Source organism: Erythrolamprus reginae, chromosome 4 (assembly GCF_031021105.1).
Source record: "Erythrolamprus reginae isolate rEryReg1 chromosome 4, rEryReg1.hap1, whole genome shotgun sequence".
NCBI lineage: Eukaryota > Metazoa > Chordata > Lepidosauria > Squamata > Dipsadidae > Erythrolamprus > Erythrolamprus reginae.
In genome coordinates this window covers 7,950,339-7,965,420 of record NC_091953.1, presented here as the reverse complement: position 1 = coordinate 7,965,420, position 15,082 = coordinate 7,950,339, and the positions used below count along the sequence as shown (strand labels likewise).

At 42.5% G+C, this 15,082-nt stretch overlaps 1 protein-coding gene across 1 annotated transcript in view; it reads left to right on the top strand.

Moving 5' to 3' along the window:
• Positions 1–15,082, top strand: part of DLG2 (discs large MAGUK scaffold protein 2) — a 1,028,485-nt gene that overhangs the window by 134,379 nt on the left and 879,024 nt on the right. Inside the window, exon 5 of the mRNA XM_070749573.1 lies at positions 14,820–14,918. Within this exon, the coding sequence (XP_070605674.1) occupies positions 14,820–14,918 (99 nt within the window). The remainder of the gene's footprint in view (positions 1–14,819; positions 14,919–15,082) is intronic.

The following is a 15,082-nucleotide window of genomic DNA, read 5'->3' as shown; positions in this document are numbered from 1 at the left end:
GGAACCAACTCCCAGCAGACGTGGTTGGTCAATCCACAGTCACTGAATTTAAACATGCCTGGGATAAACATCTATCCATCCTAAGATAAAATACAGGAAATAGTATAAGAGCAGACTAGATGGACCATGAGGTCTTTTTTTGCCGTCAATTTTCTATGTTTCTATGTTCTACAGTCTCAGGTGGTTCCTCAGTCTCTAATTCCCCTTCACTCTCACTCTCAGATTCAGATGACTTGCGATGCCAGTATTCCTTTGTCTCCTAGTCCTTAAAATCCATGCCAGCGAAACTTCTGAATTTTAATCATGAGATCGTGGGGAATGCACCAATGGTCATAAGTGTGGGAAAAGGTTATAAGGTCCCACAGAGTTGGCCTTCTCCGGGTCCCGTCGACTAAACAATGTCGTCTGGCGGGCCCCAGGGGAAGAGCCTTCTCTGTGGTGGCCCCAGCCCTCTGGAATCAACTCCCCCTGGAGATTAGAATTGCTCCCACCCTCCTTGTCTTCCGTAAACTACTTAAGACCCACCTATACCGCCAGGCATGGGGGATTTGAGACACCTTTCCCCCAGGCTTATTATAATTTATGTTTGGTATGTATGTGCTGTTTGGTTTTTAATTATGATAGGGTTTTTAGTTTTTTTTAAATATTAGATTTGTGCCTGTATAATACTGTTTTTATCGTGTTGTGAGCCGCCCCGAGTCTTCGGAGAGGGGCGGCATACAAATCTAATAAATTATTATTATTATTTTTCAGTGTCATTGTAAATGTAAACCAGCACTAAATGAATTGTCGTAAGTCAAGGACCCCACCTGTACTCCAAGTATTAACACAGTTGTACAATGTCAGGAAGTAATTTTCTTTCTTTCCCTTTTCCTACTGTTCATCCCGGGAGATGTGTCTTTTTTTAAAAAAATGTATATTTGCTAAATTAATTAATTTGTATTACCACATAGTGAAATAAGCAATCAAGACATATGAGATTATGCGTTTTGTTCGTTCGCCTGTAGCTATTTCAAAGGGTTTAATGATCGGTATAATCAAAGCAGTTAATTTAATAATAATAATAAAAGACAGTGTTTCCCAGTTCTCAGAACCTCTGATTATCCTGCGGATCGATTCATTCGCAGATTTATGATGACAACGGAAAACAGCATGATAGACTGTGTTCTGGAAAGATCTGTTCTGTGATGTGTTGCTAAGGATCACAATGTTTATTGGAGATCTGTGCAAATATGTTCATTTATTAAAATATATGCACATTTTTAATGGATGCCTGCCTACGGCAAGGAAAACAATAAGGAATATTTGTCGGATTAACTCAGTTAATTTTTTTTTTTGCATGCTGTAATTCCTGCACAGAGATGTGATGGTTAAGGCACAAGGCTAGAAGCCGGGAGGCCGGGAGTTCTATATCCTGCCTTAGACACAATGCCAATTTTAGACCAGTCTCTCTCTCTCTCTCTCTGTCTCTCAGCGTTAGGAAGAAGGCTGAGAGATTACTACCCTTAGATTATGCACGGTTGACCTCTCCAGATTCCTGAGAGGTCAGTAAGGGGTATGCATAAGTGCACTAGAGTGCCTTCCGTCCCCTGTCCTACCCTGTTTCCCCGAAAATAAGATGTACCCCGAAAGTAAGGCATGTCAGAGGTTTTGCAGAATTTGCTAATATAAGGCACCCCCCGAAAATAAGGTGTAGTCAAGTTTACCTACGGTACGGTGGAAAAACATACGGTACCATTCAAAGCTGTTCATAGCGGTACCGTAATAATGTGGCGTCCCCTGCTGGCCCCTTCCATCGCTTTGTCCAGTACGGCAGACATAGTCTGCTGCTGTCTCACCGCCATTACAGTCTCCAGTACAGTGCGTAGACAGTAGTTCCTCTGGTGGGCGGAAGCTGCAATAGCGGGAGTATACTGTTGTACCATATAAGTGCCGTTGTTTGTGTGTGTGGGTGCTGTACTGACAGGTACCGTACCGTAATCAGTGTACCGTACGGTACACTTCCTTTGGAGGTGTCAGCTTTTCTGCCTGTGAATTTGTCTTATTTGAGAAATATAAGGCACCCCCTGAAAATAAGACATAGCACAACTTTTGGAGCAAAAATTAATATAAGACAGTGTCTTATTTTCAGGGAAACATGGTATTGCTCTCCTATATCTCCTATACCTATAGCTCAGAGGTCAGAAAGTGAGGACAAATCAAGGGAAATATTTATTCACCCAGAGGGTCCTTGTTTTATGGAATTCACTTCCAGAAGAGGTGGTGACAGCTGTCAGCCTGGATAGCTTCAAGGCAGGATTAGACAAATTCATGGATGCCAAGTTATTGGTGGTTATTGAAACAGATGTCCAAGTGCCGCCTCTATGTTGGTTGAGGCAGGCAGGATTTCCTTGGGTACCATTTGTTGGGGGTGAAGGGAAAGGGAGGGTCTTGCCTTCTCTTTCTGCTCATGATCCCCATGGACAATTGGTGGGCCACTGTGTGTTGTACATACTCCTGATCGGATGATGAAAATATTGAGGACTTGGATTCAGATAGTGTTTATGAAATACTGGGGAGCCCAGGGTTACAGGTGGGAGGCCAGCCACAGGATGGGGCTATGAGTTCAGGATCTAGTGAGGGAGAATCAGACGCTTGCTGGGTTAACCCTAAATTCAGGTCCAGAAACGTAGAGAGCAGAGGTCTGGAAGAAGATATTAAGGAGAGGAATGGGTTAAATATTGTAGTGATGTGTTTGGCATATCAGGGGGTCAGTGGAGAAGAAGGGTGGAGTTTCAACATTGCCAAAAAGAATAATGGATGTGTTTTGCCACACTAAAGTAAGCCAAAGTATTTTGTATTGTATTTAGTCAGTGCTGTTGTTTTTTCAAAATTATGTGGTTAGGAAAATAAACCTTGTTTAAGTGAAACAGAAGGAAGAATGTGAGAAATGAGGCTAAGAGAGAGATAACAGACCGAGTGCTGTATGGAATGTGATTGAAGTACAGAAGAGCAGAGAAATAAACGGAGTTGCTTTATTCATGAAATGATGCATTTAATAAGAGTTATTTGTAATTACTAAATTTCTACCAGAATCCAGAACACTGTGTGACACTGAATACTGGACTCGATGGGCTTTGGCCTGATTCACCAGGGCTCTTCTTATATAGAGTGCTGCTGAGACCACATTTGGAGTACTGTGTCCAGTTCTGGAGACCTCAGCTACAAAAAGATATTGACAAAATTGAACGGGTCCAAAGACGGGTTACAAGAATGGTGGAAGGTCTTAAGTATAAAACGTATCAGGAAAAACTTAATGAACTCAATCTGTATAGTCTGGAGGACAGAAGGAAAAGGGGGGACATGATCGAAACATTTAAATATGTGAAAGGGTTAAATAAGGTTCAGGAGGGAAGTGTTTTTAATAGGAAAGTGAACACAAGAACATGGGGACACAATCTGATGTTAGTTGGGGGAAAGATCAAAGGCAACATGAGAAAATATTATTTTACTGAAAGAGTAGTAGATCCTTGGAACAAACTTCCAGCAGACGTGGTTGGTAAATCCACAGTAACTGAATTTAAACATGCCTGGGATAAACATATATCCATTGTAAGATAAAATACAGGAAATAGTATAAGGGCAGACTAGATGGACCATGAGGTCTTTTTCTGCCGTCAGTCTTCTATGTTTCTATGTTTCTTATGTTCTTATGAAACTTACCAAGAACACGTCGACTTTGAACTGGGATGGTATTGTTCTGACCTAGGCTTTCCCAGGAGCATGAAGCCGAGTCTTTATCCCGATAAACCTCTTTTATTTAATTTATAGTGATTTTCTCTCCAGCAAAGTCTTTCCTCTCCCACAGTCTTTCAAGATAGTTCACAATTACTGACCTTTATCAGGCTTGGAGAGTAGCCAGGCCGATTTTTCAGACACTGCAATACTTGACAAGAATACAGAAATGAACTAATCGTCTCCTGCACTCCGCCATTCACTCCTCTTTTATTCCCTCTGGGAGGGGCCACTCATTGACCACCTCTGGCCTTACTCCCAAGTTGTTCTGTCCCAATGATGAGCCCTCCAGGGTGTCCAGCAAACCTGGAAAACAGGAAATATCAGGGAATTATCAGGGAATGCGTAAAAAAAAAAAGTGGAATAAATCAGGGGGGAAACCCAAATTGTATTAAAATGTTTTAAAGTAAGGGAAAAATCATGTAAAAAAATAAAATAAAATGGATCATGCTGCTTGGCAGAGTCAAGTAAAAATGAACATAACTGTGGCAACAACTTGCTTCCTCAGCTACCGATATTTCTCCATGGCTCAGCCGTTTGCTATGATGTCATCTATGACTGTGCCTTAACTAGATTGCAAGTTACAGGGAAATGTCAGTGAAATATCAGGGAATTTCAAACAGCTTTCCCCCTGGACACCCAGGCCCTCCAAGAAATGGGTCCACCCAGAAATATCGAAACATAGAAACATAGAAGATTGGTGGCAGAAAAAGAACTCACGGCCCATCTAGTCTGCCCCTATACTATTTCCTATATTTTATCTTAGGATGGATATATGTATATCTCAGGCATGTTTAAATTCAGTTACTGTGGATTTACCAACCACGGGTGCTAGAAGTTTGTTCCAAGCATCTACGACTCTTTCAGTAAAATAATATTTTCTCATGTTGCTTCTGATCTTTCCCCCAACTAACCTCAGATTGTGCCCCCATGTTCTTGGGTTCACTTTCCTATTAAAAACACTTCCCTCCTGAACCTTATTTAACGCTTTAACATATTTAAATGTTTCCATCATGTCCCCCCTTTTCCTTCCGTCCTCCAGACTATACAGATGGAGTTCATCTGATAGGTTTTAGGCTTAAGACCTTCCACCATTTTTGTAGCCCATCTTTGGACCCGTTCAGTTTTGTAAATCTCTTTTTGTAGGTGAGGTCTCCAGAAATGAACACAGTACTCCAAATGGGGTCTCACCAGCGCTCTATACAGCAGGATCACAAACTCCCTCTTCCTGTTTGTTATACATCTAGCTATGCAGCCAAGCATCCTACCTGCTTTCCCTACCGCCTGACTGCACTGTTCACCCATTTTGAGACTGTCGGAAATCACTACCCCTAAATCCTTCCCTTCTGATGTTTTTGCTAACACAGAACTGCCAATACAATACTCAGATTGAGGACTCCTTTTCCCCAAGTGCAATAGGTACAAATGTTTATATTGGTGGAGAACTGCAGAAAAAACAATTGCTGCCAACCTGCCTTCCATCGGGGACCTGTATACTGCATGAGTCAAAAAGAGGCTGTGAAAATATTGACTGACCCCTCACATCCTGGACACAAACTGTTTCAACTCCTACCCTCAAAACATCGCTACAGAGCACTGCACACCAAAGACAACTACACACAAGAACAGTTTCCCCCCGAACGCCATCCCTCTACTAAACAAACACTGTCAAACTATTTACTAAGTCTGCACTTTTATTTCTACTACTTTTTTTCTCATTCCTATCACCCATTTCCTCCCACTTAGGACTGTATGACTGTAACTTGTTGCTTGTATCCTAAGATTTTTATTCATATTGATTGTTTCTTCATTGCTTATTTGACCCCTATGACAATCATTAAGTGTTGTCCCACAGGATTCTTGACAAATCTATATTTTCTTTATGTACACTGAGAGCATTTGCACCAAGACAAATTCCTTGTCTGTCCAATCACACTTGGCCAATAAAGAATTCTATTCTATTCTAGTCTATAAAGGATTCTATTCTTTTCATTCAGAAAGTGAACAATAAAACTTGAAAATTTGCATTTGTCTCTCAGTCTTTGAGTCTTTCTACTGCAACAGGCAGCAATCAAACTGAATTGGGTTAACTCCATTGAGGATGGGTTGGGTTTTTTTGCTCCTGCGTGGTACTTTGGTTGTTGGCAGCTTCAAATATTTGTTTTGACATTGCTTTGACAGACATGTCATTGGCACAAATTTATAAAATGCCCACACAAACAATAGCAGCTATCGAATGGATTCACAGGTTTTGCTAATGGGATATTTTGGCTTTAGTGGGAAGCGTGAACCCAGCTACTGTGATTAATTATGATTTATAGCTTATTGCATTACTGGAGGGTGACCTCAGATGATTCCTAGAAAGCTAAACAGGGCCTGAGGGAGAGACTTTGAGGACTAGAGTATTGTACAGCAGGAATTTCAAACTAAGTACAATGGGACCTCTACTTACGAACTTAATCCGTTCCGTGACCAGGTTCTTAAGCAGAAAGGTTTGTAAGAAGAAGCAATTTTTCCCATAGGAATCAATGTAAAAGCAAATAATGTGTGCGATTGGGGAAACCACAGGAAGGGTGGAGGTCCTGTTTCCTCCCAGGAGAGTCCTAGAGAGGCCCCACGGAGGTTTGTCCCTGCCTTTTCCGGCCCTGTTTCCTCCCAGGAGATTCTGCGGAGAGGGGTGGCATACAAATCTAAATAATAAATAATAAAAATAAATTCCTGGAGAGGCCCCAGAGAGGCTTCTCCAAGCCTTTTCTGGCCCTGTTTCCTCCCTGGAGATTCCTAGAGAGGCCCCACGGAGGCTTCTCCCCGACTTTTCCGGCCCCATTTCCTCCCAGGAGATTCCTAGAGAGGCCCCACGGAGGCTTTTCCCCACCTTTTCCGGTTACATTTTCTTCCCAGGAGATTCCTAGAGAGGCCCCACGGAGGCTTCTCCCTGCCTTTTCCAATTACAGTTTCGGAGGCTCGGGTTTGTAAGTGGAAAATGGTTTTGAGAAGAGGCAAAAAAATCTTGAACACCCTGTTCTTATCTAGAAATGTTCGTAAGTAGAGGCATTCTTAGGTAGAGGTTTCACTGTAGTAGAAATTAACAGTTTTGATCAATCCGTCAATGACACAAACCAGATATAGATAGATACAGATAAACGCTGCTGCAATGGGTGTCCAAGATGCTTACTGAAGCGCACAAAATCGGTGCCGCCCGAGAATTTATTTATTTATTTATTTATTTTGTCCAATACACAATAATTTACAATGAAGCTTATAGAGATATAGTAGAGAAGATATAGGAGATACAGGAGAGCTATAGGACAGGGGACGGAAGGCATGCTAGTGCGCTTATGCACACCCCTTACTGACCTCTTAGGAATCTGGAGAGGTCAACCGTGGATAGTCTAAGGGTAAAATGTTGGGGGTTAGGGGATGATACTACGGAGTCCGGTAACGAGTTCCACGCTTCAACAACTCGATTACTAAAGTCGTATTTTTTACAGTCAAGTTTAGAACGATTAATATTACGCTTGAATCTGTTCTGTGCTCTTGTGTTGTTGTGGTTGAAACTGAAGTAGTCTTTGATAGGCAGGACATTGCAGCATATGATCTTGTGGGCAATACTTAGACCATGTTTAAGACATCGTAGTTCTAAGCTTTCAAGACCCAGGTTTGTAAGTCTAGTTTCGTAGGGTATTCTGTTTCGAGTGGAGGAATGAAGGGCTCTTCTGGTGAAGTATCTTTGGACATTTTCGAGGGTGTTAATGTCAGAAATGTGGTATGGGTTCCAAACAGATGAGCTGTATTCTTGAAGTCGAGGCTTTTCTCAACTGTATAGTGACAGGAGATGAAACTTGGGCTTATCACCCTACTCCAGAGAGCAAACATCGATCAATGCTGGGGTCCCTTACTCATTCTCCTTCAGCCTAAAAATTGAAAACTCAGCAATCAGCGAGAAAAATCTTGGACACTCATCGTACACAAATCTTGGGTACCCGTTGCATTGCGTTCATGCCCTTAGTATTCAGGTAGCGTATTACAGTGCGCACTTCGAGGGAAACGGAATGAGGATGCTCATTTGTAACCTTCACCACAATGCCAATCGACGATCTACTGACCACTGGCACTGCTCATTCTCTTCTGCTGGCTTCCCACTACCTGAGAGTAATATCAACTTCCCCCACAAACATTTCCTGCAAGAGCTACGTGTCTTTTAACCTTACTTTCTGTTGTGGTTAGCTCTGGCCCAGCTCCTGCCCCAACGACTGTGGATGTGGGGGAGATATCCACATGCTGCAGGCCTGTTTTGCCCCCGGTGGAATCTGATGATGAAGGCTCCTCTGACCAAGAAGACATGAGTGACAGGGAGGAGGAGAGTGTGGCAGACAGCTCAGAAGGAGATCAATTATCCAGCTCCTCCTTGGATTCGGAACAAGAGTTAATGATACAGCCACGCATGCGGAGAGCGATGCATAGGCAGCAACAACTGAGAGATTATTATCAAAGAAAATGAGGCCACCTGTGGTTGGGTGGGGCTGTGGTCATTATTGAGGCTGCTATAAAGAGCAGCCTGTGGGTTTGGCCATTGTGGAGGATTATCTGATCGTTGTGTTTCGTGACTGCTTTACTGACTTTGACCTTTTGTGTGCTGATTTTCTCCGCTTTGAAACTAAACCAGAGCAAAATGTGTTTCACTTTGTGAAAGAAGAAGGACTGTGAATGGCCTCACAGCTGCATGCTAAGTATCACAGAACTGATAAGGGACTTGTACAAATTACCAGTTTTGTTTGGAGATGAGTGCTCTTTGCTACACCAAAAGAGGGCTTGGTTTAAGTGAATTTTCATTATAAAGAACATTGTTTTGAATTTTCAAACGTGTGTGTGTCTGAAATTTGTATCTGTGAATTTTTGGGAGGATTCTACCAGAGAGCCCAACAGAACAGGTTCTGTGGTCGTGGCTTGGTGGTTGTGGCTTGGTGGTCAGAAATCACTACCCCTAAATCCTTCTCTTCTGAAGTTTTTGCTAACACAGAACTGCCAATACAATACTCAGATTGAGGATTCCTTTTCCCCAAGTGCATTATTTTACATTTGGAAACATTAAACTGCAGTTTCCATTGCTTTGACCATTTATCTAGTAAAGCTAAATCATTTACCATATTACAGACAGCCATTTTTCCCTTCTTTATTCATGTATGTCATAATATCAGTTGGAACTTGAGAAAAGGGGGATAATTTCTTCAAATGATTGTGGAGATGGACACTTTGTGGTTCAAGAGGGGAAAAATGGAATAATGGAAGTGGGAGAAGCCACGTAAATTCAGACAGATTTTAGCGTTTTTGGAACAACATTTTAAGGTTTAATTTGCGCTTGGCAAAGGAAGGCAGCCAAGTGACCACAGGCACATATACATGGGTGGGTTTTAACTAACCTTACTGCTGGTTCGCTTCCTCCTGCACCGTGTGGCTGTGCCTCATGGGCCAGCATATGCAGTGGCAAAAAAAAATCCATTAAAAATAAATGCTGACAACAAAATGGCGACCGTTTTCACAGTTCCGGAAACTCGGCTTTTGTGCATGTGCAGAAGAAAAAAAAATCCCAATTTTTAAAAATAAAAAAAATACCCCCTCTGTTTTGATTGGCGCATGGCCAGCTCCTCTGGCCACTGATTTTGAGTCCGAAGAGCCGGGTCCGTCAGATCAAAGAAGACCTGTTTGGCTTAATGAGGAGGCAGACTGTGAAGGGGAAGGAGAAGGGGATGTGGAAGGTGCTGGAGAGGCAGAAGAGCCTGTAGGATCTCCAGTCAGGGCCTCCTCGGAGTCAGACGAGCAAGGGGTGATGGATGATCCCATCCTAAATGTCAGGGTCCGTAGAATGTTGGGACGCCAGGAAAAGCTGCGCAGACGCAGAAAGAGATTCTAAGTCACAACTGTCAGTAATCAAGGATGCTGCAGCAGGGTTAAAAAGGGAAGAGCTGCGTTGTGGGACTTTATCATTCAGATTTGAGAGGGAGAGAGAGAGACATTAACACTTCGTGCTTTCGTTTTTCCTTTGGACATCTCTGGAATTCTGGCATTCAAGATGAGTGAGTAATTGGCTGAAGTAAGCCAGAGAGACTTTTGTTGTTGCCTTGAGTCATTAACCCTGATCCTTGGATCCATAAACCAGCGTTCCTCTTGCCGTTGCTGTGGCATTAAGCCAATTGTGTACATAAAGAAACCTTCTGCCTTCTACAAGCTTCTGTATAGCCATCTATTCTAGCTATCATCTATCAATCAATCATCTGTCTGTCCCTCCATCCATCATCTTATCTATCTGCTGCACAACCTCTTCCCACGGAAATGTATATTTTGGTGAAGACTCTGTGGCAGCTGATGGCACCTTTTGTGCAATGGCAATTAAATGAAGAAATCCCCTTGGAAAGTTTCTCAGATTTCACCCTTCCTATGTTTTAAAATGTTTATCCCCTTATATTTTTGGTTGCATTTTCCTTTAAATTGGCTTTACCGCAGTTCCCCCTTTTTGCTGGTGGTTAAATTAGGATCTTCACATAAACAGCTCTCGTGCCATGGGTTAATTCCTCCCTTCGCTGTGCCAGTGATTAAATTCCATATTTCATTTATTGGATGCTGTAACCATGCACTGTTCAGTAGCCTGTGATTCAGTAATTAAAAAGCACGAGGAACTTGGTAATTCCGATTAGAGAGCTATCTGAGAACATAGCTATAGTACAGTAGAGGGGTCTTCAAACGTGGCAACTTTAAGACTTGTGGACTTCACCTCTGGGAATTACTTCCTTCCCTCTCTCCTTCTCTCCTTCTCCCCTTCATTTTTCCTTTCTCCCTTCCTCTTTTTTTCCCTTCCTCCCTCTCTCTCTTCTTTTTCCTTCCTTCCTTTTTTCCTTCCTTCCTTTTTTCCTTCCTTCTTTTCTTTCTTCCTTCCTTCCTCATTTCCTCCCTCCCTCCCCCTTCCTTCCCCCTCCCTCCCTTTTTCCTCCCTCCCTCCCTTCCTCCCCCTCCCTCTCTTTTTCCTTCCTCCATCCCTTCATTTTTCCTTCCTCATTTCCTCCCTCTCTCCCTTTTCCTTCCTTCCTTCCTCATTTCCTCCCTCCCCCTTCCTTCCTTCCCCCTCCCTCCCTCCACCCCTTCCCTCTCTCCCTTTTCCTTCCTTCCTTCCTCATTTCCTCCCTCCTCCTTCCTTCCCCCTCCCTCCCTCCCTTTTTCCTCCTTCCCTCCCTCCCTTCCTCCCCCTCCCTCTTTTTCCTTCCTCCATCCCTTTATTTTTCCTTCCTCATTTCCTCCCTCTCTCCCTTCCCTCTCTCCCTTTTCCTTCCTTCCTTCCTCATTTCCTCCCTCCCCCTTCCTTCCTTCCCCCTCCCTCCCTCCCTCCCTTCCCTCTCTCCCTTTTCCTTCCTTCCTTCCTCATTTCCTCCCTCCTCCTTCCTTCCCCCTCCCTCCCTCCCTCCCTTTTTCCTCCTTCCCTCCCTCCCTCTCCCTCTTTTTCCTTCCTCCATCCCTTCATTTTTCCTCCCTCCCTTCCTCCCCTCCCTCCCTTTTTCCTCTCTCCCTTCTTTTTTCCTTCCTCATTTCCTCCCTCCCTCTCTCCCTTCCCTCTCTCCCTTTTCCTTCCTTCCTTCTTCCCTCCTTCCCTCCCATCCTCCCTCCCTTCTTTTTTCCTCCCTCATCTTTTTTCCTCCCTTCCTCCCTTTCTTCCTCCCTCCCTCCCTTTTCCCTCTCTCCCTCCCTCACTTCCTTTTGCGACCTTCTAACAAACCAAGTCAGTGGAAAAGCCAGATTCATTTAACAACCGTGTTCCCAATGTAGCCACTGCAGTGGTTCACTTAACAACCGTGGCCAGCAAGGTCATAAAATGAGACAAAGTTCACCCAACCAACATTTCGCTTAGCAATAGAAGTGTTTGGCTCTGTTGCGGTTGTAAGTCGAGGACTACCTGGAAAGAGGAAAAAAAACAGATCAGCATCAATACCAAGGCAGAGATTTACTTGACAAAGTTACTGGAAAATATAACACATTTCTCATATCGAATCGAGTCATGTTGAGACACATCCCTGGAGGTCATTCAATTCTTTTCCTCTAAATGTTTCACCCACTTTGTTTTGTGACTATAGAATTATATTGATTTCCTATCGTTCAGTCCATGTCTATTCTTTTAGTTTATCCATCTATTTTTATTTGTTTCATTCTGTGTCTGACTGCGGGCCTTATGGCCGTAATCAAAATTTGATTGGATCTAATATACTGGTTTACTACTCCAAAGCCCCCATCCAATGCGTTTTGAAAACGAGGACAACTTGTTTTCTAAGGATGGTCATTACACCGCAGGCGACGTCGTAAAATGGAATGATTCCCAGGAAATGCCATATTGTGGTTGTTTATAACAGTGCGTTGAATAAACAGTTTTGCATTATGTATCTTTGTAAGATGGGTATTGGTTGAAAGCGGGGAAATTCTCCAGAATAAGCAACGGATGGAAACTAATCCAAAAGAAAAGCAAGCTAGAACCTAAGGAGAAATTTCCTGACAATGAGAACAATTAGCCAATGGAACGACTTGCCACCAGAACTTGTGAGTGCTCCAACACTGGAGGTTTTTAAGAAGGACAACCCTTTGTCTGAAATATATTGCTCAAAAAAATAACGGGAACACTTAAACATCACAATATAACTCTAAGTAAATCAAACTTCTGTGAAATCAAACTGTCCACTTAGGAAGCAACACTGATTGACGATCAATTTGTACAGAACAAAGTATTCAATGAGAATATTTAATTCATTCAGATCTAGGATGTGTTCTTTGAGTGTTCCCTTTATTTTTTTGAGCAGTGCAGTATTAGGGTCTGTAGTATTGACGTAGAAACTTTATTATTTTATTTTATTTATTATTTAGATTTGTATGCCGCTCCTCTCCGCAGACTCGGAGAAACATAGAAACATAGAAGATTGACGGCAGAAAAAGACCTCATGGTCCATCTAGTTTGCCCTTATACTATTTCCTGTATTTTATCTTAGGATGGATCTTGTTGTCGTTGGCTCTGGCCCAGCTCCTGCCCCAAGGAATGTGGAGGTGGATGCAGGGGAAACATCAACATGCCATAGGCCTGTTTTATTGCCGACAGAGTCAGGTAGTGAAGTTTCCTCGGAAGAAGGAGAAGAAAGTGGGGGTGACTTGGAAGAGGGGAGTTTGGCAGACAGCCCAGGAGGAGATCAATCATCCTTATCATCCCTGGATTCTGAACAAGAACTTATGACACATCCACGCATGCGTAGAGTGATGCATAGGAGAGATCAACTGAAGGATTACTATAGGAGATAAGTGAGGCGATCTGTGGTTGGGTGGGGCTGCTGCAATTAGTGCTACAGATAAAAGAGCAGCCTGCTGGTTTAGCCTCATGGCAGTTTATCTGATTCATGGTTTCGTCAAGATCGTGGTTTTTGCTGTTCAAGATTTTGTGTGGACTTTCTGGACTTTAGAATTGGACTCAATTTCCCACTTATTCTGTGAGAAATTGGATTGCATTTAACCTGTGCCTTGTGTGTACCAGAAAATCCCTTTGACATTTAAAAAGGGAGCTGTTTCTGTTTTTCTGTTTATAAAAACTTTTGGGCTTTCCTTTTATCGTGTGGTGTGTGTCTTCCTGGACTAATTACCCTGTAATTATGGGCAGTTGAAACACGCCGGCAGAACAGAAACTAATGCAGAAGAGAAGGAAGCTAGAACCCAAGGTGAAATTTCCTGACAATGAGAACAATTAGCCAGTGGAACGACTTGCCACCAGAAGTTGTGACTGCTCCAACACTGGAAGTTTTTAAGAAGGACAATCCTTTGTCTGAAATAGTATTAGGGTCTGCAGTACAGTATTGAAATAGAAACATAGAAACATAGAAGATTGATGGCAGGAAAAAACCTAATGGTCCATCTAGTCTGCTCTTATACTATTTCCTGTATTTTATCTTAGGATGGATCTATGTTTATCCCAGGCATGTTTAAATTCAGTTACTGTGCATTCACCAACCACGTCTGCTGGAAGTTTGCTCCAAGCATCCATGACTCTTTCAGTAAAATAATATTTTTTCACGTTACTTCTGATCTTTCCCCCAACTAACCTCAGACTGTGTCCCCTTGTTTTTGTCTTCACTTTCCTATTAAAAACACTTCCCTCCTGAACCTTATTTAACCCTTTAACATATTTAAATGTTTCGATTATGTCCCTCTTTTCCCTTCTGTCCTCCAGACTCTACAGATTGAGTTCATGAAGTCTTTCCTGATACGTTTTATGCTTAAGACCTTCCACCATTCTTGTAGCCCGTCTTTGGACCCGTTCAATTTTGTAAATATCTTTTTGTAGCCGAGGTCTCCAGAACTGAACACAGAAATAGCATTAGTGTTGGATTTAAAAACCAGCAAGGTCCTGGCCACCCATAGTTCCCTCTAAGCTGAGCAGTGAGCAATCGCTCACTTAAAAATCATCATCAACTCAGAGTTTCCCAAACCTGCCCAGAAGCCGAGAGGGAAAGAGTGAGAGGGAAGGAGAGAGAGAGGAAGAGAGGAAGAGAGAGAAACAGACAGAAAAAAGAGAGGAAGGAAAAGAGAAAGAAAAAGAATGGGAGTAAGGAAGAGAGAAAGAAAATCAAAATCTAGTTTGAAACTAGCTCAACTATTTAAGTGGCATTTTGATATTGATAGAGTTGCCCTATTATGAGCTCACTGTTATAGACACACAGTACAGTATTTTATTTTGAAACTCTCTGAGGCAAAACAGGGTGGGTTTTTTATTTGTTTGTTTGTTTGTTTGTTTGTTTATTTATTTATTTATTTATTTATTTTTTTTTTTTTTTTCTGTGCCGCCCAGTCCCGAAGGGACTTCCTCTCAGACACTATACTTTTCCACTCACCCTCCAAAAAAATTAGAGGGAACGTTGCGGCCACCTCTGTTATTCTGTTGTGAGTTCTGGATTAACATGGAATATTGTCTTTAGGACAAGTGAATCTGGTTGTTGGGATGACTTTTTGGTTAACAGTCTTTCCTTTTTTTCTAGATGGCAGTTTCGGACGGATCCGACAGGTCGGAGGTTCGTGAAAATCAGGAGAAAGGGAATTTAGTTCATGATCGTTGTTCCACCGAGAATGTTGCAAAGGTAAGCAGTTGGGAATTTTTAATATATATTTTTTTAATGTATTTATTGAAGCAATTTATGCCGCTTCTTTTTCTTGCTTGTCTGATGAGAAACTCAAAGCGGGGGGCAAGGTCACTCTATCCCACCACCTCCTCAAATAGAATCCTAGTCAATCAATACGTCGT